Source organism: Ahaetulla prasina, chromosome 11 (genome assembly GCF_028640845.1).
Source record: "Ahaetulla prasina isolate Xishuangbanna chromosome 11, ASM2864084v1, whole genome shotgun sequence".
NCBI classification, from domain to species: domain Eukaryota; kingdom Metazoa; phylum Chordata; class Lepidosauria; order Squamata; family Colubridae; genus Ahaetulla; species Ahaetulla prasina.
This window is the reverse complement of record NC_080549.1, coordinates 28,468,763-28,493,275: the sequence shown is the minus strand read 5'-3', so window position 1 is coordinate 28,493,275 and position 24,513 is coordinate 28,468,763. Positions and strand designations below refer to the sequence as shown.

Below are 24,513 nucleotides of genomic sequence, written 5' to 3'. Positions count from 1 at the left end.
ATTGCATTTTAATTTGTACATTGTATGTTTTATCTTGCCTGTACACCGCCCTGAGTCCTTCGGGAGAAGGGCGGTATAAAAATCGAATAAATAAATAAATAAATTAATTAATTAATAAAATGATTTATTAGTAAATCATTAGTAAACCATTAGTAAAGGTGTGGTCCTTTATTCCCAGCTGAATGGAGCCATTAACAAGCATTCTTTAGGCAATGTAGTTGTCCTACTATGGGGTTGTCTGATAGTGGTATCATCTAAACCAGATTTCCCCATTCTGCTAATGAGAATATCATGAGTTTTAATGAAAGCAAAGGCCATGCAGTTAGTTAAATTCAGCTTTGTAACCAGAACTGAAGTCAAGGAATTGACTTCACATATATTGAATTGAGAACAGTCGGCAAGGGCCAGGATGTGATAGCTAGCCTATGGCATCGGTTTTTTATTTACAACCCAGAGAAGTGAGAGAGGTCTGCCTGCCATTTGTCTTTTTTTTAGTGCTGGAGACCCAGGCAGTGTTTGAGATGGTTGTATTAGATACTGCATGTCTCTGAATGTGAGAATTGGGATGGGGGGTCTCGGGTATTAATTCGTCTCTTGATTTGATGTAGGGGCACTGGGAATCTCCTGGGTCAAATACTACTGCCAGTATGAGAAGGAAACAAAGATGTTAAGAATGACGCCCATGGAGCAGAAACCAGGAGCAAAACAAGTGAGTCGCTTCTTGCATCAATGGTGGGAAACCAGGCAGAACCTCTGCACCCCTTTGGCAGCTCTTAACTGGGCTCAAACGGCAACTTGTGGCTTCTCCCCTCCTCTCTAACTTCCTGGTCTCCAGTTGAGAGGTACTTGGCTTTATTCGTTTGTTTGTAATCTTCACCAACTAATTTTAGAGTGTTTAGAGGCAAAATCGTGCAGGCTGGCGATTGTAAGAGCTACAAGACATTAGTTTGTGGAAACCTCCTCTTAACAAAATGGAAATTCTTTGACATGTCACATTTGCATTGTGTCATTTGTCAGAAGAATCACAAGCAGGACAACTGATCTTCTAATAACCTGCAGGATCAGGATCAGCTGTCTGGGCAAGAGAAAACCTTCGGCATTTCCCCAAGTCTTCTGTCTAGAATTCTGAAGTTGAGGACGTTCTCTTGGATCATACCAAAATCTTTTATCTCGCTAAACTTTATTGTTCCTCCAAAATGCCGTTTCATCAAGCAAAAAGTAGTTCATTATAGACCTTTTCTCAGTGAAGCCTCTCTTAAAGGAGCAGCATTTCTGTTAATACAGACAAAATTTTGCATGCCTAACCCAAGACCTCTCTTTACTTGCAATTCCCTATTTGCATCTTTATCAATCAGGTTTGGAAAAATCTTTCTACTGAAACAACAGGAAGCTTCATTTCACCCAGTTGCATTGCCAGCAAGGGAAGGAATATAAAGTTCCTGAAAATGTTCTTCTCCTGCCAAAAAGACTTTCTGATATTCTACTTCTTCCTGGGGAAGTTTGAGCATTTCCTTTGGATTTCTCTGCTGTGCCTGTCCCAACTGATGATCTTGTTTGGGCGGCTGCTGATTGTCTCTCCAGTGTGCTGGACCCCCTTGGCTGCCCCTGCTTCCCTGTCTGAAGGGGTCCCATGCAGGAAGTTCCCTTCTGATCTTTCCGTCAGATTAAACGGGAAGAGTGGCAGACCGGGACGTACATTGCAACTAGAGAAAGCAGGGTGTTGGCTAACTAAAGAATGTGGTCGTGCCTTTGTCAACTTTTTCTTCTCTTTTGAAAGAAATCTCATCACATGGAATGAGACCTACTGGAAAGAAATGCAAAAGAACGAGTATTTTTGTATGGGAAGCAAATGTTTAATTCTCTCCACACTGCCAACAAATTGCACCCCAGGTAGCGGCTAGGTGTTTATTCCCTTTCATTTATATAGCTGCCCATCTTGCAAATGCAGGTGTGGAGGGTGCAGATAGTATTAAAAATCCAAAAGCAACAAACGTAAAAACAAATAACAATAACACAATAGTGACATCATGATGCCTGAAGACGTTCTAAGCCGATTCAGAATAAGGAAGATCCCACCAGCAGGATCAGCTGCCTTCCAGCCCCGCATCTTCTGGCCCACTGGTGGTTCCATAGAATGGATGCATGGGTGGGAGTTCCCCATGGTGAGCAAAACGGATGAGCTCCTCCCAGTTGGAGTGAGCCTGCCGGCTGCCCGTTGAGAATCCGCTGGGCTCCCTTCCATATTCTCTGTGACCAGGCAAAGCCCAACATCTGTCTTGCTGGCTCATCCAGGCAGAGCAGGACCGAGTTCTGGCAGCCATGTGGCGCTGCAGGCGCAAGGCACAATCCTCAGAGGGCTTTTGCCTGGGCATGCGACTCCCGGCTCCAGCTCTCCAGTGTGGACAGATGGTGTTCTGCTCAGTTGGCAGCTGTGAATGAGCCTGTAGCTTGGCCAGAAGAAGCTGTAGGCCTCCTGGTTCAAGCCACAGTCCTCCCGGAAGGGAGAAGGCAAAGCCCGCAAAGGACCTCCCTCTCCTGCCGCTTTCCAGGACCTCTTGACCACATTGGGATCTTGGTGCATTTTACCTCCTCAGTTTCTGCTACTAGGATTCGGGCTTTTGGAAGGAGAGTGGCAAGGTGGTGTCAGGAGATCCATCCCCATCATTGCCAGAGCCCTGGGCCACCCAGACATCCTCCGCCTACTTGGTCCCATCCAGGTCTTCCTTTCCCCTCTTACGTACAGTTTTGCAGCTCCACTTGATTATTACTCATACCTAAAAAAGAAATGAAGACGCTCACGGTAACTGCCTAGTAACCCTCCTGGCCCAGCAGGCTGGCTGCTGCCCCGAAGGTCCTCCTCCATTCCCCTTCTGTCAGGTGCCCCCCTTCCCCAGGTGCCGCTGCACTGTGTCCCCCTTCGCATCCCACTCCCTCCCTGCCATTGGTCCTGGCTGGGTGCTTTCTCAGAGCTTCCCAGGAGCCTTGGCTCCAAAGTGCCAGCAGAAGTGAGGCTGCTCCTTCAAGCCAGTGGCAGGATCAAGGCTTGCACAAGATCCCACGGTGACAGCTGGGGGTTCCTGGCAGACGAATGAAGCCTGGCCAGGAGTCCAGCTGCAAAGGGCACATCTGCCAGGCTGTTCCTGCTTCGGCCCTCTGTCCGGCAAGGTTTCCTGTAATGAGAAAATGTTGGTTCCTGGTCTTGTGCTTTGATTGGCTGAGATCAGATTGAGATTAAGATTAAACTTTCAACTTGTGCTTTGACTGGAGGGCTGGGTATTACTCTTGACGCATGCTTCTTAAAGCGCCACCTTCCCTGCTGTTGTTGCTTCTTTTAAATGTTCTGTTTCTCTCAGGGCCCCACTGTACATTTGATTCTGAAATCCTGCGTGCGAAGGAAGACGGACTCCATAGACAAAAGGTTTTGTTTTGACATTGAGACAGTTGAAAGGTGAGCGAAACCTTTGGCCGTTTCGGTCCCAGTGAAATATTGGGCAGCTCCTCTTTAAAGATTGTGCAGATAAAAATAAACCATAATGAAGGTTATGAAAGCTTTTCCTCACTCAGATGAGTGGGAAGGTTATTCTATTTGAGAGTTGAAAGGGTTGTAGGGATCTCCCCCTTCTCCCCTCCCCCAAAGTGGATAAATGGAGATTAAAGCTTTCTTGGCCAACGTCTCTCCTTTCTCTGTTTCAAACACGTCAGGGGAATGCTGTCATTTCTCTGGGTTTGCTCTTGCTTTTTGGAAGGGTTTCCTAAAATCATTCACATGAGAGTTTTAGTGCTTTCTGCCTGCAGTGATGATGGAGAATTTCAAGAGGAAGCAGCTCTGCTCAGATATAATGTTAGTGGGGATTTCTGTTCCCTTTCAGCTGTTGTTGGCATCTAGATTGGATGCTGGTTAAAAATCCAGAGCTGCTCGATGAGGTCATGGCAGTGTTGATGATGAGACGCTTGACTTAATAAAATATCTGCTGAAAGAAAAAGGGGAGATTGGTGGAAAAATGGATTAAATACAGAGAGAAAAATTTAGAAATGATTTGATAAATTTGGTAAATTTCTTTGAATAAATTTCATAGGCATTTGTATTCAGTTTCGGATTGAACTAAAATAGGAGTCCGGCCCTTAATCCAAGACATTCTCTTGATCAAACCAGCAGCTGGCCTGTTTCCTCTGGTTTTATTTCCAGCTGAGCAGCTCCCAGATCTGTGGATTTCAGGCCCCCAAGTTCCTCAGCCACTATGGCCACTGCTGAGATTTTGAGAGATAAAATCCACATGTCGAGAAGTTGGTCAATTGGAGAAGCATTGATTTACCATAAGAGGAGAAAAACCAGAATGAACAAATATTTCCCTCCAATTGCTAAACTTTGAAGCATTAATATAGCGAGGAGTCCTTCCTGAAAGAACCCTGCCTCCTTTTCTCAGCGTGAGCCCTTCCTTCAGTCTCCCTCATATTTTTCAGTTTTATTTTGGGAGTTGTGAGAAAAAATAAAAGCTACATTTGAGTTGGCTGTTAATTTTTCTTTCTTGTCCGGTTCCCCCCGCTGAATTTTATGCAGGTCTGGTGCCATCACCTTACAAGCTCCCTCAGAAGCCAACCGACGGCTCTGGATGGAGGCCATGGATGGGAAGGAGCCGGTAGGTATGGAGGGCTGCTCCTGGCTGAAGCCAGAGCATCGGCTGGTCGTTTTCCTCTTCCGAGAATGGGACTTTCAAGGAGCAGTTTTGGATGGGCAAACGCTCCACAAAAAGGGTTTTAGCTGATTTTTTAAAAAATAAAAAATGTGCCTTGGCATGGTTAAAAGGGTGCCTTGGGATTAATTTTCAGTCTGGAGCCGTCCGTGTCATCCAGTGGATGTCCACCCAGAAGTAAAGTCCTTCTGAATGAAGCTGGACATCACTTAAGGTTGGTGTGGTCAACGGAGCACCTGGCTCCTTAGGACAGATCGTCAGATGGCATTCATGGACCTCCCCCCCACCCAAAAAAATAAATAAATTCAACAAGTAATTGAGTTGTTGAGATCTTTTAAGAAATGAATGTCCTGGCAATTTTTTACATTTTGTTTTTTTAGTCTTTGTATTATGGGATTATATCAAATTCCTGGCATCGCTTCAGCCCCCTCAGGGGAAAGGGTAGCGTGACTTCCAGCTGAGCCTGTTGGGAGAGTTAGAAAAAGAAACCGAGTCCCGTTTCTCTTCCCTGTTGCTTCTCAGGCTGAACGATTCAGTCTGCTGCGTCTGAGCTACCTTTGAATAGCCACCACCACAGCTTAGCGCCAGGCCTGCCCCTCATCTTCTGCTCCTCCTCAGATAGCTGCAGCCGCAGAAGAAAAACGGACAAACACCCCCCCCCCGCCCGGTTTTTGGTTTGGCTAGCAGCTTCAGGGAAGACTGTTGGGAGGAAAAACAGGGTGTGTGGGAGAGAGAGAGAGAGAGAGAGAAAGGGAGGGAGGCAAGGAAGGAAGAAAGGAGGAGAAGAGAGGAAGGAGGACGCAGCTTCAGAGGATAAACCAGGGCTGAAAGGGACCTGGAGGTCATCTAGTCCAACCCTTCTCCAGCAGGACATCGTTAGTGAGTTTCTGTCTTTTGATCCCCCAGTCACATGGTTACAAAGCCACGCCCACCCAGTCACATGACCCAACCCCCCCAACCAAGCCACGGCCACAGAACCGGTAGCAAAAAAAATTAGATTTCACCCCTGGCCAGCACCCAACTGGATACTCCACCCCCACCCCATTTAAGAGTAGATCCTGGCTGGTTTGTAGTCTCTTCTCAGTTGCGGTGAATTCCAGATATGGCAGCTGCAGCAGAGCATTCTGGGAAACAAGAGGGACCTCGTTTTGGTCAGATCTTCTGTTTCTGACACTTGGAAAGCAGCAGGTCTGGGTGTTGAGGGAGTGCGGGGAGGGTGGGGGGGAGCTGAATAGGTGGAAAACTGAAAGGGGGAAGAAGGAGCAGGCCAGCGAAGCAACGGGGGCAATGTGTGGCGCCCCTGGAGAGCAACCTGCCCAAAGCCCCCTGTGAACCTGGCAATGGGGCCACAGGCTGACCTCTAAACTTTGCCCCCACCCTATTGCTTATGGGAGGGGCCCTGAGAGATTCGTTCTCTTTGTTAGTTGCTAGGTTCTTCATGAGAATTGCTCTAAGTGGGTTTTATTAGCAATAGTAATAGCACTTAGACTTATATATTGCTTCACAGTGCTTTTACAGCCCTCTAAATGGTTTACGGAGTCACATCTTGCCCCCAACAATTTGGGTCCTCATTTTACCCACCTCAGAAGGATGGAAGGCTGAGTCAACCTTGAGCCTGGTGAGATTTGAACTGCCGAACAGCCGGCAGTCAGCAGAAATAGCCTGCAGTACTGCATTCAGTTTTGATCGCCACGATGTAAAAAAGATGTGGAGACTCTAGAAAAAGTGCAGAGAAGAGCAACAAAGATGATTAGGGGACTGGAGGAAAAAACATATAAAGAATGGTTGCTGGAATTGAGTCTAGTTTGATGAAAAGATGGACTAGGGGTGACATGATAGCAGTGTTCCAATATCTCAGGGGCTGCCACAAAGAAGGGGGGGGGATCAACCTATTCTCCAAAGCACCTGAAGGCAGGACAAGAAGCAAAGGATGGAAACTAATCAAGGAAAGAACCAATCTGGAACGAAGAAGAAATTTCCTGACAGTGAGAACAATTAATGAGTGGAACAACTTGCCTCCAGAAGTTGTGAATACTCCAACACTGGAAGTTTTTAAGAAGAAGAGATTGGATAACCATTTGTCTGAAGTGGTCTAGGGTTTCCTGCTTAAGCAGTGGGTTGGACTAGAAGACCTCCAAGATCCCTTCCAACTTCTCTTCTCTTCTCTTCTCTTCTCTTCTCTTCTCTTCTCTTCTCTTCTCTTCCCTTCCCTTCCCTTCCCCTTCCCCTTCCCCTTCCCCTTCCCCTTCCCCTTCCCCTTCCCTTCTATTCCTGCATTCTAACCAATGAGGCTTTATATCTTATTTATACCTAATTCATCACCCACCCAACAATTACTTTTCCCTGTTGCAGTTTTGTGTCCTCCAGATGTTTTGGAGTAGGCGAAGGCCTGTGGGTGGGCGTGGGGGGGGGCGTTCCTCAGTGTATCTCATGCTGCTGTTGAAGAGAGGATGGTAGGGGCTGCCAGGGATGGTGGGGAGCAGCTGGCCCACTAGCAGGACAGGAGAAGAAGCCTTTGCTTCTGTGTGGAGCTGCCCAGCTGAGTTGCGGTTGCCAGAAGCAAGCACCGCTTTGGGGAGCGATGGCGCTTCATGTGGGGTGTCCTGTGCCTGGGCCCGGGAGGCTGGAGCAGCCGCACAGAGAGGCCTGCAGAAAGAGGAATGGGATGGAAGACATGAAATGGTGGACGCCTCTGTCCTCAAGAGGGAGCCGTAGCATTGACGGGTAGCACTAGGAGGTCCCTCCCCACTAGGCTAGGCAGCCAAAATTTGGAAGACGGAGCTGGGTCAGTTCATATTAGGAACAGGCCCTTCCCAATACTGTTTTTAGCAAATTAGAAACACACACACAGACACACACGTCTAGGGTGCCTTTTTTCCATCTTAAGCCTTTCAAGTCTTTAATGTGCAGCTTGGCAAAAACTGCAAAGATGAAAATTAACCCAAGTGCTTATTTTCAAATGATGTTCTCTTTCTTTGTCTCTCTCTCCTCCCTCCCCCCCCCAATTCCTTTGTCCTGTCATGCTTTTAATTGACCCTTCCTTATTGACCCCTCCCCTCCCCTCCCCTCCCTTTTGCTGTTTAGATCTACCACAGTCCCATCACCAAGCAGGAAGAAAGTGAGTATGTGACTTTTCCCAGCATGGGGATGCCAAAGGGAGTTGCTCTGTTTCATAGAGAGCCCCCTGCTGCCCCCTGCTGGTGGCATGTCCAGGTTTTGTAATCAGGCTTTAAATTAGGAATGATCAGCAACATTGCTAGAGTCAGGAAATTTAAAAGGTTCAAGTCAACGAACCTCCTTTTTAAAAAAAAAAATCTTGCATTTTGTTTTGGGAAGGATCTTCCTTCCATGTTCTTCAGTCTTGCTCTGACTTCGGTGTCAACTTTTTGAATAGGCTTACAGAATCTATCCAACTGCAGGCAATTCACAGTCTTGGCCTTCTGAAAGGGTAACTTGTCTTGCACCATTTCCAAGTTTTAGCTACAGATATCTTGGGTTTTTTTTCAGCAGCTTAGTAGCTTTTTGATGGGAGCAGTACAGTTTCCCTGTTAGACTTCCTGATGTTTCTGAAAACATCAGTCATTACTCTGCTGCAGGGCAGCCTTAGAAAAGAAGAAGGGCAGCAGCTGCTCTTTTTAACTTAAAGTTTCAAATCCAGCCTTTCTCGGTCCCAGGAAGCCATTCACCTTTCTCCACAAATGTGACTCGGAGTAGTAAAATGCAAGGACGTGATAAGAGTGCAGCATAGATGTGCCCAGCTCCTTTCTTCCTGCAGGATCCGTGCCTGCATGAATTAAGCTTAAAAATTTGTTTTTAAAATAAAAACAAAAAAATTAAGGAATAGTTAATTAGAAATGTTCATTAAGGCCACCAAATGAGGGCATGTCCAACCCGTGATTTATATGCATTAACTCCATTATATATTTTTCAATTCCTCATCGTTCAGTGCAGCCCAGCCAGGCCAGTCAGCTGGGCCTCCTCGCTGTGGAGGGTTTCTGCCCCAGCCTGTTAACCTTGTTATCCAACATCATTAATCGCCTCTTAGGGATATTTTAATTAGCATATGTATTCCTGCATGTGATACACGGAGTCCAAACTGACTTCAGTAAGGATGGGGCTTTATGGGGGAAACTAGTTTTTCTGAATTCTCATGGTCCTACCTGCCCCCTCCCTACCTGCGGTATGTGCCTCCAGTTCTCCGGTCTTCTGCCCGCAGACTCCTCCCCAGTCCACATAGTTAAGGACTTACAGGAATTGGAGTTCAACACCTGTGGACATACCACTGTTATACCATAAAACAATTGTACCTTAAATCTAATCAGAGAGGTCCAAATATAGTGCAGACTTCCCTGACCACTGTACTGAATTTGGTTGATTTCTTAGCCAACCACATTTGCAGAGCAGGGTTGGGTTTGAAGTTCCAAAATGTCATTGTGTCTCGTGGGATCTGGAATCACCTGCTTTCTCATTGCATAACCACCAGGACTTAGAATAAGTCAGGTTCTTATCCCAGCATGCTTTAGGTTGGGTTGCTCTGACTGGCAGCAGTTTTTTAACATCCCACAAATTTGAGCCTGGCCGTACCTGGAGAAGGGCAGGATTAAACCCGGGGCCTCTTGCCACTTGAGCTGGCTTCATTGTTCATGCCTCATTGGATATCAGAGCTGCTCCATAGTTTCACCCTCGGTTGGAAGGAACGGGAGCCTTTCTTGCCTGCATGTGCAAGCAGATGCTGGCTGCATAAAAGTAGCATTGCGACTTCAGGGGGAGCAAAGTAAACATGTTCTTACTTGCTTTTATGGAGATTGCCGAGGGATAATTTTTTCTGCCTTTTGTTTTGTTTTTTTGCAACAGTGGAACTGAACGAGATCGGCTTCAGATTTGTCCGGAAATGCATCAATGCAGTAGAGACAAACGGTAAGGAGAGCACGTGGCCCATTTGATTAAACTAGAGTGAGACACTGGAGTTCAGCGGTGGGGAGGCATGTCTGGCTGAGCAGTGCTGACCTGGAATCGCAGTCCTTAAAGGATGGAGCTTCCCCAATTCGTCTCTTGTAGTTGCATCTTTCCATAGGGGAAGCAAAAGAGAAATTCCTCTTTATCTCCTTTCTGCCCCCAGCTTTAAAAGACTGTTTAGGTCATTCCCCCCCCCCCCCAAACATTGACAGCTTTAAGGTCTCTGGATTTCAACTCCCAGAATTCTCCCAGATGTCCACACAAAGTTGGGGAAAAATATTCTAAACAGACTTTTAAAGTTGCTGGAGTTGAGAAATGCTGTTTGAGGGGCCAATCAACTCACTTTTCTAAGGACACCCCCCCGCCCCTAACAACAACAACCTGTGGAGGACGTGGCGAAAGGCTACAAAGACCTTTGGCCTCCTTTGGAGTCCAACCATCTCCTGTCCTGCCTTTCCTCAGGTTATTCTGGTGGAGGCTTTTGGTGGGCAGGATATATTTTCAGAAAGGGCAGTGAGGAAGCTTGTGGGGGGGGTGGAGGTAGAGGTCCGAAGTGATAATTTTATGCTCCCAAAGACAATTTCTCTAATTTGAGTGGGTGGGATCTGAGGAATTATTTGGTTCTAGGACAGTGTTGCAGAGTTTGCAAGTTACACGCCAAAGTAGTCTTAACTTTATTCTTAAATCACTAAATTAAGCCAATCTGTCAAAAGCAAGGTGCAATTTAGTGGAGACACACATTTTTGTTACCTCTTGTAAACAGCAGTTGAAAAGATGACATGCAATTTTAGAAGCATTAAAATAAATATTTGACACCTGCTATAAATAAGAGTGGAAAACTGTTATACGGATGACATTTTATACGATTTCAAAAGAACTGGGAAGGGAATTAAATATACTTCTGAATTGCTCAGAGGAAAATTCAGGATGGCTAATATTCCAGAATGAAACAATAAAAAAGAGCAGAAGGAATGGGTGAGTCTCCTGTTTCTGGCTTTGAGAAGCCGTGTCATAAAAGCGCCACAGAAATAAATGGGTTCTGTTCAGTTCAGTTCTTCAGACAACACTCAAAATCCCAGACAGTAGAGTGTTTCTGGCAGAAAACTGAAACAAGTGGCCAACAATGGAACAAAATAAAGGGAAGAACTTCAGAAGTATCAGTTTGCTTTAGAGGTTGTCATTGTTTTCTTTGCGTATCCTTGTAAATTCTTTGGCTGAAATATTCTGGGGACATTCAATTAGAAGGTAGCATAGATTGTGTTTGGTGCCACTATGCACATCTCCTGGCAGCCTGCATGCGTGCCGAGACCCCCATGTGGATAAGGGTCATCAGCCACGAAGGACAGACTTTCCTGCCACAAAAGAGTTCTATGAAGGGTTCGTGGCTCCTAAATTTTGGGGCTATGACTAATTACTTCAGATAGTAAGGGAGGAGAGGCTGTGGGCTGCTTTGGAAGTGCTGGGAGCCATTTTTCCTCAGATTTGCAACTTCCTGGAGTGGGACAATCCCCACTTTGACTTCTCCACATGGCTGTCCTACCTGCCTGAGCTCGCATGGAACATCTGCAGGCAATTTACCCGGAAGCCTTTTTTGAGCATTACTGTGTTCTAATAAATCATTTTAAAGAGGACTGCGGTCTCTGGATTCCTTTCCATTTTAAATTATTATTCCAGAGTTTGTTACAAAATGCCTTTGAAAAATGATTTCCCCCGTTAATGGTGGCATAAGGTGGCACTAGTGAGCTTCCTCAAATCCTAATAAAGATCTTTGTTTTGCTAGGGTGAATTATTTGAGTGGCTTCTTGTTTTTTCTTCCCCTTCAGGAATCGCCACGGAAGGGATCTATCGCACCGTTGGGAGCAACATCCAAGTCCAGAAGCTCTTGAATGCCTTCTTTGGTAAGAAACAGGTCTCGATCAGAAGCTGCCCAAGAGGAAGGGAAGCGAGGAAACCCAGCCACCACCGTTCATTCTGAAATCTGCCTCAGCGTTTCACTGTTTCCTCTTTTTTAATTTGCTGAATAATCTGTGATCATCTTTTTCATGGGAATTAAATTCACATCATAGTTATGGTAGAATGGCTTTTATTAGCATGCTGTTTTCCACATCATAGAAAACTAGACTCGGGGGCGGGGGGGAAGCAGGGAGAGAGGACAGAACTGGTAGTGTTTTACTGCAAATAGGCTCTCCTCGACTTACAGCCGTTTGAAATTACAATGGAAGAAAGTGACTCATGACTGGTCCTCACCAGAGGTGGGTTTCAGTAAGTTCTGACTAGTTCTGGAGAACCAGTAGCAGAAATTTTGAGTAATTCGGAGAACCGGTAGTAAAAATTCTGCCTTGCCCCCATCTATTCTCTGCCTCCCAAGTCCCAGCTGATCGGGAGGAAATGGGGATTTTGCAGTAACCTTCCCCTGGAGTGGGGTGGGAATGGAGATTTTACAGTATCCTTCCCCTGCCATGCCCACCAAGCCACGTCCACCAGGCCAAACCCACACCCACAGAACTGGTAGTAAAATTTTTTGAAACCCACCGCTGGTCCTCACACATGTGACCATTGCAGCAGCCTCAAAATCTAGGCACTTGGTGGTTATGAGGGGGACAATGTCCCAGGGTCGCCATTTGCCACCTTCCCAGATGACTTGCACAATCCATGGGAAAAGCCAGATTCACTTAATGACTGCATGATTCATAGCAATTTGCTTAGCAACCGTGACAAACAGTCATAAAATTGGGCATGACTCACTTAACCAGATCCTCACTTACTAATGAAAGTTCTGGTCCCAGTTGAGGCTGCCCGTGTGGCCCTGGGGGGGCATCCAAGCTGATGCATTCCGGAAGTTTTCATCCCTGTCATCCGGCAACATATGGGAGGGTTTCTGAGCCGCTGACAGGATCGGACCCTTCAAGAGCATCTTTTCCACCACAGTTGGATGGCGGTCATTCCTGGGAAGGGGTGTAGTCTAATGCGGTGATGTTTGCAGCTGGATAGAACATCTGCAGGACACATTGTGCCCCCTTGAACAGGCTCACAAACTTGTGGACAGGAACCAGTTTCCAGAAAAGAGAATAGTCAGAGCTGAAGGTTGAACTGCGGAGCCCTTGGTTGCTTCCTGCAGGTGTTTCATTACCGGACTAACATCAGAGAGAGAGAGCATGGATAGATCTGCTACTCTGCCAATATTGAGCCTCTCAGCGCTTGCCCTGGAGAATTAGGCTCTGCATAAGAGAGTGAAGATTTGTGTTTGTAAAAATATATTGATTAGCTTTGAATTTTCCGGAAGCTGATGGAAAAGTTGAAATATGTAAATCCAAACCTTCCAACTTTCCACTCATTTTGGTGATTCAGCTGCAATTGTGAACTATCACTGTTACTTGCTAGTACAACCGGAACAATTTGCTAAATGAAAATAAATCCTTGGGGCTTTTTTTTTTTTTAGACTGAATATGGAGATTTACAATCTGGGGCAAGAGAAGTAGAAATACGAGCACAAAGAGGGAAGGAAAACAGAGGAGAGTTTGGTAAAGATTAAATAGCTGGAAAACTGATGGTTGATTTGACAAGTATATAAATGTGAAAAATTGCAGCTAGCAATCACAGCTGCTCAGGCTTAGAGGAGAAGGGCCAGAGTTAGATTTCTGGGACCGAGGGAAAAGCCAATAAAAATGATGAAAGGCTGCAGACAGTTGGGCAGGCAACAAAAGCAGAAATATTGCCAGGGGAGTAAAAAAGAAAAAAGACAGATTTTCCTCCCTGGTTAAAAAGAAAAGGGATAAAGGAGAGAAGGGGAAGGTCAGGGCCGAGTCTCTGCTCTGGGGGGTGGGAGGGAGGTTAGCAGTCATTAAAGTCATTAGTAAATTATAGGTCCGTCCTTCATAAAGAAGAATGAATAACCTGAAGGCAGGTTCAGTTGTGACAATGCCAAGAGGGGAAATGGAGACCCGGTTCCAGGAAGGGCTTCGGAGACGTTGGAAGTTCAGTAAATGAAAGGGTCACAACCAGGGAAAGTTAAACATTGCATGGGCCGTTTGAATGTCTCCTTCCCCTCGGGTAAGAGAGAGATCTATTGGAAGGAGCCAGCATCCAGTGGGGAGGTGTTTGGTTTCAGGCTGCAGAAGAGGCCCCTGCATGGCCAGGATAGAAAGGGGGCCGACCCTCTCCTGCTCCGGCCTCCCTGAGAGAGACTTGCAGTGGCTTCCATCCCTTGGGGTCATTGGGGGAACAGGCTGGAGCAAGGCACCCCTGCCTCCCCTGGAGGCAGTGCTAGGGAGAGGCTGGCCCGTGGCCAGTCGGCCGACTGGATTTTGGCTTGTGGTTCTCTCTTGGGACTTAATAAGACGGAGACCATATTTCTAACTCTCTGCTTGCCTCACGGCATCCTCCGTTTCATTTGTTCCTTTTCCCTAGAACTTATCAATGTGTTATGTCTAACAAAGTCCTCGGGGTTACGACCCGCCTGAGCCTTGACAACAGCCAGGCGGTCTCTGATTGGTTAAGACGCGCTGGAGGGAAGAAGCGGGAGTTTGGAAGTCCTGTCATTGGATAAAGTTCCTGAGGCAGCTAGTATATAAGGGCTGTCACCCGGAGAGTTAGTTTTGAGCTTAACATGTTATTCCGTTGTGATTAATTGCGAGTTAAATAAAGGTTGTGTTCCTTACAACCTCTGTGTGAGACTCTTTCTGGACCCACTAGTCACGGACTTAATACTGGCGACGAAGGTGTGGGGAGTCCGCACAGCGCAGCAACCTAATTATTGTTTTTCGGTTCTGCGGTTTCACTCGCGATCACCTCAAGATGGAGAAGGCCCAAGCATTCCTGCCGTTTGAGCCGGCAGCTGAGACATGGGATTCGTTCCTGGGCGCTTTGAGTGCTTCTTGCACTCCCAGGACTATGTGGATTTGCCTGCCTCTCGTAAGCGCGGCTACTTCCTGAGCCTCTGTGGCCGTGAGGTTTTGCAACGCCAGAGTCCTGGCTGCCCCATCGCTGGTTTTTGAAATGCCGTGGGATGCTTTATTGGCCAAGCTGTGGAGCCATTACTCCCCAACGCCTTCTCGTATCGCCCCGGGGCTTGCGTTTCGGCGGCGTGTCCAGCGACCGGGGAATCGATCAGCGATTATATGGCGTCCCTGCGTTCTGCTGCCCTATATTGTGAGTTCCCGGAGCTGGACGATGTCCTTCTAGATCAGCTGGTGGCTGGGACCACTGACCTGCGGCTGCAGCGCCGGCTGCCAGCCCGCTCAGACATCACCTTGGCCACAGCGTTGGTTGAGGCGCAGGGGGCCGAGTTGGCGGAGAAGTCCGCGGCGGAGATTCAGAGATTCCGTCCACCTGAGACTCAAGCCGCACCTGGCCTGGCGGTTCACCACGGGGAGGCGCAACCATCGGAGACACCATATGGCTCTTCGGTTGAAGGCGATGATGTGCGCCGTCTCAAGTCCCTTCCTCGGCGCGGGTTGCCAGCCGCCAAGTCTTCTCCGCTGAGTTGTGTTGGCTACGGGGGAAGCCACGGGAGGGCCGATTGCGGTTTAAAATGCCGTTTGCCGCCGTTGTGGGAAGCGTGGCCACCTAGCCCGGGTCTGCCGGGCGGGGTTGCTATGGCTGATTCCCTGAGAGATCCTGCTCCCCGTCGGAAGTCTTCTGGCCTGCCGGCCACCCGCAAGGATGATTGTTTCGCTGTCGGGCATGCCACCGTTGACCCTCTTGGTAATAAGATCTACCTTACGGTGAATCTAGAGGGCAAGCCATGCAGAATGGAACTGGACACTGGCTCATCCAAAACCCTAATGGCCTGGTCCGCCCTCAAGCGACATTTGCCAACTTTCTCCAAGTCTCGTCTGAGGCCATGCCCTGTCACCCTCAAAGACTATCAGGGGCGGGTTATTCCAGTTATGGGTTGTTGCAATGTCCCTGTGACTCATGAGGGGTTCTCGGGTGGGTTGCCTCTAATCGTGGTGAGGGGTAACCTGCCAACCTTACTGGGGTTGGACTGGTTCAGGGCTTTCCGCCTGAATGTCATAGGGGTCCATTCCACTGTTCCCGACTGTTACGAGAGTATCATCCGTGACTTCGCTGATGTTTTCAGTGATCAGTTGGGTAAATATACGGGTACCCCGATATCGTTTAATTTGGACCCCCAAATAGCGCCGATTCGCCTAAAACCTAGGAGGGTGCCACTTGCATTGAGGCTTAAGGTTGACGAGGAATTGGACAAACTCATTTCCCAGGGGGTGCTAGAGGCCATAGATCATTCCCCCTGGGAAACGCCATTAGTGATTTCCCTTAAATCAAATGGGTCGGTTAGGTTATGTGCCGACTATAAGGGGACGCTTAATAAGGCTCTGCAAGCCAATCCATACCCCGTTCCTGTGGTGCAGCACCTGCTCCACACCTTGGGACGGGGCACCCTTGCGGCTTGACCTCGCTCAAGCATACCAGCAATTGCCGGTAGACGAGTCCACCGCCTGGCCCAGACAATTGTGACACATCGGGGGGCATTCAAATGCACGCGCCTGCAATTTGGCGTTAGCGTTGCCCCCGGGTTGTCCCAATGCCTGATGGAGCGATTGCTCCAGGGATTGGAGGGTGTCGTCCCGTATTTTGACGATGTCCTCATTTCGCCACGGGTCCGGAGGACCTGGCGAAAAGCTGAGGGCCGTTTGTCTCAGTTCAGGAGGCGGGACTTAAATTAAAGAGGAGAAGTGCCACATTGAGTTCCACAAGTGGAATTCCTGGGATTCCTCCTGGACTCCCAAGGAATCCACCCTGCCCTTCTAAGGTCGAGGCTATCTTACAAGCCCCACCCTTCAAATAAGACGGAGCTTCAGGCATTTTGGGGCTCCTGAATTTTTATGCGTATTTTTGCCCCATAAGGCGACCCTGGCAGAGCCCCTGCACCGATTGTTAGAGGCCAATGCGCCTTGAAGTGGGGTAAAGAAGCGGCCGCTTCATTCAAGGCTGTTAAAGGCCTTCTGACTTCCCAAGCGGTTCTAGTTCAATCGACCCTCTCCTCCCTGTCATTCTGGCCTCGATGCCTCGCCATTTGGCATAGGAGCCGTGTTAAGTCACGTGCTACCTAGCGGAGCAGAGGCTCCAATGGCATATTATTCCCGGACGCTTTCAGCGTCCGAACGGAACTATAGCCAGTTGGATAAAGAGGCCCTTGCAGCAGTGGCTGGAATCAAGAGATTCCACCACTATCTTTATGGCCGTTTCTTTTCGTTGGTGACCGACCACAAGCCGCTCCTTGGCATTTTAGCAGGTGACAGGCCATCACCCCAAATATTGTCCCCAAGAATGTCTCGCTGGACTGAATTCTTGTCCGCTTATAATTATAAAATGATTTATCGGCCAGGGAAAGCGATCGGGCATGCAGATGCCCTGAGTCGCTGCCTGCCTACTCTGGTTTGTGACCCAGCCCCGGTTCTGTTTTATTAGTTGAAGAGTGGGGACCCCAATTTGCTGCAGACATTGCACACCACTCTGCAAAGGACCAAACCCTGGCCAAGGTTTTGGACTGGGTCCGAGGGGTTGGCCTGTGGGCCCAGTGCCGGAGGATTTTCTTCCTTTCGGCGCAGACAGCATGAGCTGTCTGCGCTCAGGGATGTCTTCTGTGGGGAAGTAGGGTGGTGATTCCGTCTACTCTGAAGGGGTCATTCTGAATACCCTACACGAGGCCCACCCTGGCATTGTCCGCATGAAGTCGCTGGCCAGGAGTTATGTGTGGTGGCCGGGGGTGGACCGGGATATTGAAATGTGTGTGTCCTGTTGCACAAGTTGTCAACAGTCGAGGCCAGCTCCCCCGGCGGTGCCCATTAGGGAGTGGGAGGTACCCCGCTCACCCTGGTCCCGAATCCATTTGGATTATGCAGGGCCGTGCCAGGTAAGTCATTCTTGGTGGTAGTGCACGCCTACTCCAAGTGGGTGGAGTTGGCAATTATGCCCACTACCACCGCTGAGGCCACCATCCGAATTTTAGATCGGTTATTTGTCACCCACGGGTTGCCAGATCTCGTGGTGACGGACAACGGGCCTCAATTCATGTCGGCACCGTTCCAGATGTTTTTAGCCAGGCATGGCATTAGACATGCGCCACGGCCCGTTCCATCCGGAAGCTAATGGCGGGCAGAGCGGGCCGTTAGATCGGCGAAGGAGGCGCTGGCCGTTTGGGGCCCACTAACTGGCACCACCGAATTTGCCAGTATTTAAGGGCACAACATACCACTCCGTGCCCAGTCACTCATCTTACTCCGGCCGAGTTGTTAATGGGTCGCCGTCTCCGGACGACCCTGGATCGATTACACCCACAGTATGATACTGACCAACCTCGGTACAATGCCAGTGTGCCTCGGGGGTTTAGTTCAGGGGACCCTGTTTTTGCCCAGAACTTTGGGTCGTCTCTAAATGGGTGCCAGGAGCCATTACGGAAATGACTGGGCCCTATTCCTACAGGGTCCGATTGGCAGATGGGAGAGAGTGGCGCCGGCATGTGAACCAGCTCCGGCGGAGAATGCCGGGCATCGAGGAGCCACTCCATGAGCAGGACTACCCAACCGCCAGGGCGATGACCCCGAGAGGAACCTACGACAACGCTGGGCCCCGTCCAGAGACCAGCCTTCCGGGCCAAGAGGCGGGAGGACTCAACCCTTAAACCGTGAATCGATCTCGGCGGGAAACTTACCTGAGATTCCGAGTGTTCCAGCGCTGGCCAGTCCTTCCCTAGGGGTGGAGTCATCCTCTTCGGCAAGGCCCAACAAAGCCTCGCCCAATCCAAATCCGAGGGCGGAGATACCTTCGGCAGCGAGCCCAGCCTCCGCCTCGCCCACTCTTCCGGCGTCCGGCCCTGTAATAAGGAAATCGGAGCGGAGTCGACGTCGGCCCGCGTACTTAGCCGATTACGCATGCGCGATCCAGGAGGGGAAGGGTGTTATGTCTAACAAAGTCCTCGGGGTTACGACCCGCCTGAGCCTTGACAACAGCCAGGCGGTCTCTGATTGGTTAAGACGCGCTGGAGGGAAGAAGCGGGAGTTTGGAAGTCCTGTCATTGGATAAAGTTCCTGAGGCAGCTAGTATATAAGGGCTGTCACCCGGAGAGTTAGTTTTGAGCTTAACATGTTATTCCGTTGTGATTAATTGCGAGTTAAATAAAGGTTGTGTTCCTTACAACCTCTGTGTGAGACTCTTTCTGGACCCACTAGTCACGGACTTAATAAATGTCATTTTGGATTTTATTTCAGTCATCTAAGGCGGATAAAACATCTTGATCTTAGGACCCTTTTACATTTTTGAAAATGGCTGAGGACCCTAATGAGCTCTGGTTTATGTGGGTTATAGCTTTCCTGTATTAGAAAATAAAACTGAGTAGTTTTAAAATATGCATTTATTTGATTTCATGGGCACCCTTTGAGAACTGCTGGTCTAGGGGGCTACCTTTCTACCCAGTTTTGTATCATTCAGTAAGGATTGAAAAGGGTCAAATCTGATAAACGTCAAAGCATATGGAACCAATGCTTAAACTTTGTGGCCTTCATCCACAACTGCATCCCACATTGATGAAAAAGCATCAATGAGCAGTAACTGAATATATATTTTCATAATCTACATATCCTCTTAATTATCAGGCTTAAATTATTTGCTAAAATCAGAAATAGAGTATTTTGTTAGAAGTTTCTCTGAATCAAAATACATCTGTAGCAGAGATGTCAAACTCTATTTCATTGAGGATTGTGTTTGACTGGGGTGGGGGGAATGGCCAGTTTGATGTCACTCGTGTTGGGGGCACTTGTGGTGGCCCAAGTGCTCTGCCAGCAAAAATGATCTCCAGTTTTGGCTGTGACAGCCTCCTGCAACCCCCTGCCAGCAAAAACGGAGATCGAGAGGGCCATATGCAGCCCTCACAAGCTCCGATTTCATTGGCAGAGGCACCATGGGATGGTCCTTTGCTGTTTCCAGGGCAACCCTGCGGGCCAGATCTAAGGCCCACGGGCCTTGAATTTGATACCCATGGCCTATAGCATCCTTGGCAATTTATTGAGAAATAAATGAAAGCCAGGGGAAGAAGATGGGATGAGAATAATTCCAGATAAATCCATAGTGGCTTCTGGAAAGCACTGCACTGTTTTCAGTCATTGTTTGGTCTGTTCTAGACTCCATCCTAGTCTTGATTCTAGGCCGACAGGTGGCCTTTAAGACAGGTTGCTTAGCAGCTGCCATCCCTGGGATGCTGAGGGCGTGGATCTGAGCTTCCGGGAGCCTTCCAGTGTTTAGCATTTACAGCCATCGGCTGCGTCCTGCAGTCACCTGACCCTATTTTGCAGCAGCTTTGCTAAGCACCCCAAGTGCGGTCATGTGATCTCAGGGTGGGGGTGGGGACTATGGTCGGAGCTTCAAATAGGGCGTAAGTACCCTTTGGGTGAGAACTTTGGCCGCAGGTTGTGGACTGCCTCAATAATGCTTTGGGATTTGCCTTTTGTCTTGTTGATTTTACAAAATCATTCCTCTATTTCTCTACAGCTAAATGTTAAGTATACATTCATGCATAATCAATCTAACTTACGTTTTTCTACTTCCCCCTCCTTCTCAAGATCCTAAGTGCCCCGGGGATGTGGATTTCCAGAGCAATGACTGGGACATCAAGACTATTACTAGCTCCTTGAAGTTCTACTTGAGGTAGTGTCCAAACTTGTTTGCGTCTACCAAATAACTGTCCGTGTTCCGGATTGTAGATGGATCTCATGGCCCAGATGCTTTCCTGCTTAGTTAGCCAGTGATGTCTGGATCCACTGCTCTGTGTCAGAGTTGCCTAAAACCACAAATGGTGGCCTTCCAATCACAATGCTGTAAGCACAAGAGGAGAATAGAGTTGCAACTGCCATTGGACAATTGTCCTTGGTAGAGGGTGGGGAAATAGCAATAGCATTTAGACTTATGTACCACTAGAAAGGGCTTTACAGCCCTCTCTGAGCAATTTACAGAGCCGGCATATTGCCCACAACAACATGGGTCTTTGTTTTACCGACCTCAGAGGGATGGGAGATTGAGTCAAGCTTGAGCCGGTCAAGATCATACTCCTGGCAGTGGGCAGATTTAGCCTGGAAACTTCGTTTTCTGCCTCACTTCCTTTTTCTTTAACAGTGGAGCAAAATAAAATAAAATTTTAATAATCTACAGTGGTGTGATTGGGACTGTGCCTTCATAGAGTTTCCAGGATGTATGGGTCTTAGCTCTGCCCCTTTATGGTCATTTTCCACCGCTCATCCCAGGAGGCCATTGCAGGGTGGGGTGAAAACTAAAAGCCATAGAAACAAAGCTTTCCCTTTGGTCTCAGATAGGCAAAAGGTAGTTAAACCCACCAGTCTCACCACTGCTAAGCACATCAGGGGACAGCTGGCCCTTGGCCAGGCCAGTGGTTGCTGTCGGAGGCAGCGATCAGCAAAGAGCAACTGGCAGGCTTTGGGCCTGTGATGGGAGCAGAATAGTGGAGTAGTGAAAACTTTGGCAAAATTGAAGGAATACAGGAAGTGAGTGCCGTGCTGTTTAATAGCTTGGATATGAGGCTGCCTAAATTGCTACAAGATGGGCAAATTTTCTCCCCTGTCATTTATCAAGCCAGTTTGATGCTTCTATCAACTATTTAAAGAGGATGCTGCTTTTTTTAAAAAAAAGCGTAAGGCATCATTTTCTAGGCGTCATAGGGAACGAGAGTGTAAAGGGTACCAGATGAGCAATCTCGGTGCAACAAATTGAAATATAAAGTACCCCCCCCCCCCAAATTCTTCCCAATGTTGAATGGCACTTGGTTGTTGCTGACTTTGGCACTGTTGCTTCTTCTCTTTCCAGGAACCTCTCTGAACCTGTCATGACATACAAGCTTCACAAAGAATTGGTCTTGGCTGCCAGTAAGTCTGCAAGAGGGGGGCAGAGGAGGCGGTTTTGGAGGGTTTCCTGATTTTGTTGTTTGTTTTCCTGATGGTGTGAAAAATACATTTCTGGAATGTGAAATGTGAACAAATGCCATGCTGCTGCTCTCTTCAATAACCCCAGGAGACTTTGGCTCACAAAAAGCAGGAACAGCCTTGCCTATTAATGGCTCTGCTTGTACCAAATGCCAAACCAGGATTTTCAAGCCACAGTCCATTAAGAAAGCTAGAAGGTACAAGTGGGTGCAAACCTGAGTCATAATGGTTGGCTTTATACATCATGTGGACTAAAATAAACATCTACTTGATGGCTTAATGTGATGCATAAACTTTCTAGTTGCTTTTTTCTGCTGTAAGCAGAAGTAGAATCTTTCCGATAAACAACAATTAGTGGAGTCCTTTCGTTTTTTGCATGGAGCACGTATGGCCCACCCCAATGTTGCTATGGAGTTTTGTTGCCATTGATGCTACATCACGGTTAAGTGTAAGTCATGATTTTGAGTGAATTTCTATAAGGGAACAACGGATTTGGTTTGAACTATAAGTAAACTAAGTGCTTAAACACAATTTACCATTAAAATAAATTGGGTTTCTTTTGCCTTTAGCTCTTTTTTTCTGTCTTGTGTCAGGTCTTGCCTCTCTTCAAAATGGTCCTCAAGGCAGTGACAAAAATGAAATGGAAACATATATAATAAAACCTTAAAATGCCAACATAAAATAGCAGTCTAGGTTAATTAGTGGTGAAATCAGTAAAAGCTGCGGGCAGCGGTCTGTTTCGGAATATTGATGAGGGAACTAAGAGTCCAAAATTGGAAAGTCTCTGGACGGAGGTGGGGGGACTTGCAGAGCCAGATGGCTGTGCTTTGCCTGAAACCACAGGCAGATTTTTGTGGGGGGGACAGGGGGAGGAGGGAGTGTTTCTGGACTGTAAATATTATTTCCCATGGGGGGCATAGACTTCAGGAAGGTGTCTTAAAGATCAGTGTTAAGAGATAACTATAAGCCCCTTGGAAATTGCAGATGGTCTTTTTAACCCTCATTTGTTAATCCGTTAATTGAAGTGGAGACGCTTGAATTGTTTCTTCCCCGGGTTTCTTGCATCCTGGACTTAGTCCCCATGTATGAGACTATTTTATCTTGCCTTCCCATTACTCTCCTGTCCTTCTTGCAATCTCTGCCTTAACCCTGCAGTGGGAGGAATCTTAGATGGAGAAATTGCGGTCCTGGGCATTTTGACTTAGTTTTAACAACGGAGGCCTTTTCCAGAATGAACGTGCTGACGCTTGGAGACTGACAGAGTTATTTTCCAAATGGATAAATGGATTGTGCTGTGCCTTGTTAGAGCAGCTCGGATAATGCGCCATGAAATCTCCCAGCCGCTTTGACCATCTTCATTTGCATTGAATTACCAGGCTGTAATCGAATACGTTGAGTCTGGTAATCACTAATCATGTCGTCTTGCTTGGCTTGAGCTTCAGCGTTAATGAGCTCCCCAAGGCTTCCCGCCTTGGAGTTGCTCTTTTATGGAATTTTATTTCCCAATTTTCCTCTGGTACTTTGGCTGTGGAGGATCTTTCTCCGCAGCTGGGAAGTTTGATACCCTGTGCTCCTTGAAAAGGGAGGGGATCTCTAGGGGCACAAGAGCCCAGTGTTTAATGTTTACATTTACGTTCCAGTTGGAGCAGCATATGAATATCTTTAATAAACAAAATAAAAATAATGCAACAAATGTTGGGGTGACGGATAGGAAGCAGCCATTACTCCAAACCCTTCAGAATAAGGGCCCTTCTCTCTCCCCCCCCCCTCACTGCCATCAGTGCTCTTTGGCCAGCTATCGGACGCTGCTTCTGTCCCCAAACAAGGGGGACATTTGGGGGGAGAAAGGCACTTGCTCTGCTGCCTCTTGTTCCAAGAACCCCTTGAGAAAAGCAGGAGCTGGAGGCATCCGGGGAGTAAAAACGTTGCTGAGTTTCTTTTAAAACTCACTTGGGAACCATCTCCAGCCATTCAAGTGGGTGCGAGCAGTGATCAACTCTTCACTGCAGGAGGGGAAGTGATGCTGTTGCTGGCCTCTTGCATTGCCCCTCCCCCCCCAAAGTAACCATCGCTTGATCCAGTTTTGTCCAGTTTCCCGTCTTAGGGAAGGTAGAAAGGCTGCTTGCCTGGCAGCTTCGGTGGGTCCTGGATGAAGCATCTGGGCCCCTTTCAGTCAGGACTCAGAGCAGGGGATGGGGCGGAAACAGCCTTGGTTGCTCTTGTTGCTGATCTCTGGCGAGAGGGGGATGGGGTGGTGCATTCTCTTGATCTGTCAGCGGCCTTTGGTACCATCAGCCATGCTTCCCTTTTGGGCCAGCTGCAGGGTTTGAGGCTGGGTGACACACTTTTGTGTTGGTTTGACTCCTTTCCTCAGGGAGGGTCCCAATCAGTGTTGATAGGGAGTGAGAGGGCTGACCTATGGCCACTCCTTTTTGGAGCCGCCACAGGGCTTGGTGCTCTCTTCACTCCTTTGTAACATCTGCATGAAGCTGCCGGTGAGATTCTCCACCCCCAGCGGTTGAGCTATCATCACTATGCTGAAGATTCTCAACCTGGTTGAGGCCACCTGCTTGACCCTGGTGGTCCAAGTGATGCTGTTGCCGGCCTCTCGCGGTGCCTGGAGGCCGGATTGGGGCCAATGGGCTGAGCCCTGGCAAGGCCAATGGCTTTGGGTGCATGGAGCTTCAAGACCTGGGACTTTTAACATCCTTAGCTCTGGATGGGGCGACACTGCCCTAGATGGCTCCAGTCTGCAACATGGAGTTTCTTCTGGAGTCACCTACCCTGTCCAAAGAGCAGGGGGTAACTGTGGCAGCCTCTGCACAACTTTGTCTCATGCACCAGTGTGGCCCTTCCTGGATCAGGAGTCCCAAGCCCTGCTCATTTCACATTTGGACTACAGCAGTGCGCTCTAC

General features: G+C 48.1%; 1 protein-coding gene across 3 annotated transcripts in view; it reads left to right on the top strand.

The window, feature by feature from the left end:
- OPHN1 (oligophrenin 1) overlaps window positions 1-24,513 on the top strand; it is a 123,897-nt gene that overhangs the window by 62,118 nt on the left and 37,266 nt on the right. For all 3 annotated transcript variants that reach the window (XM_058196666.1, XM_058196665.1, XM_058196664.1), the window contains 8 exons: window positions 609-709; window positions 3,354-3,448; window positions 4,559-4,637; window positions 7,776-7,809; window positions 9,546-9,608; window positions 11,471-11,545; window positions 20,228-20,312; window positions 21,483-21,541. In XM_058196666.1, the coding sequence (XP_058052649.1) occupies window positions 609-709; window positions 3,354-3,448; window positions 4,559-4,637; window positions 7,776-7,809; window positions 9,546-9,608; window positions 11,471-11,545; window positions 20,228-20,312; window positions 21,483-21,541 (591 nt within the window). The remainder of the gene's footprint in view (window positions 1-608; window positions 710-3,353; window positions 3,449-4,558; window positions 4,638-7,775; window positions 7,810-9,545; window positions 9,609-11,470; window positions 11,546-20,227; window positions 20,313-21,482; window positions 21,542-24,513) is intronic.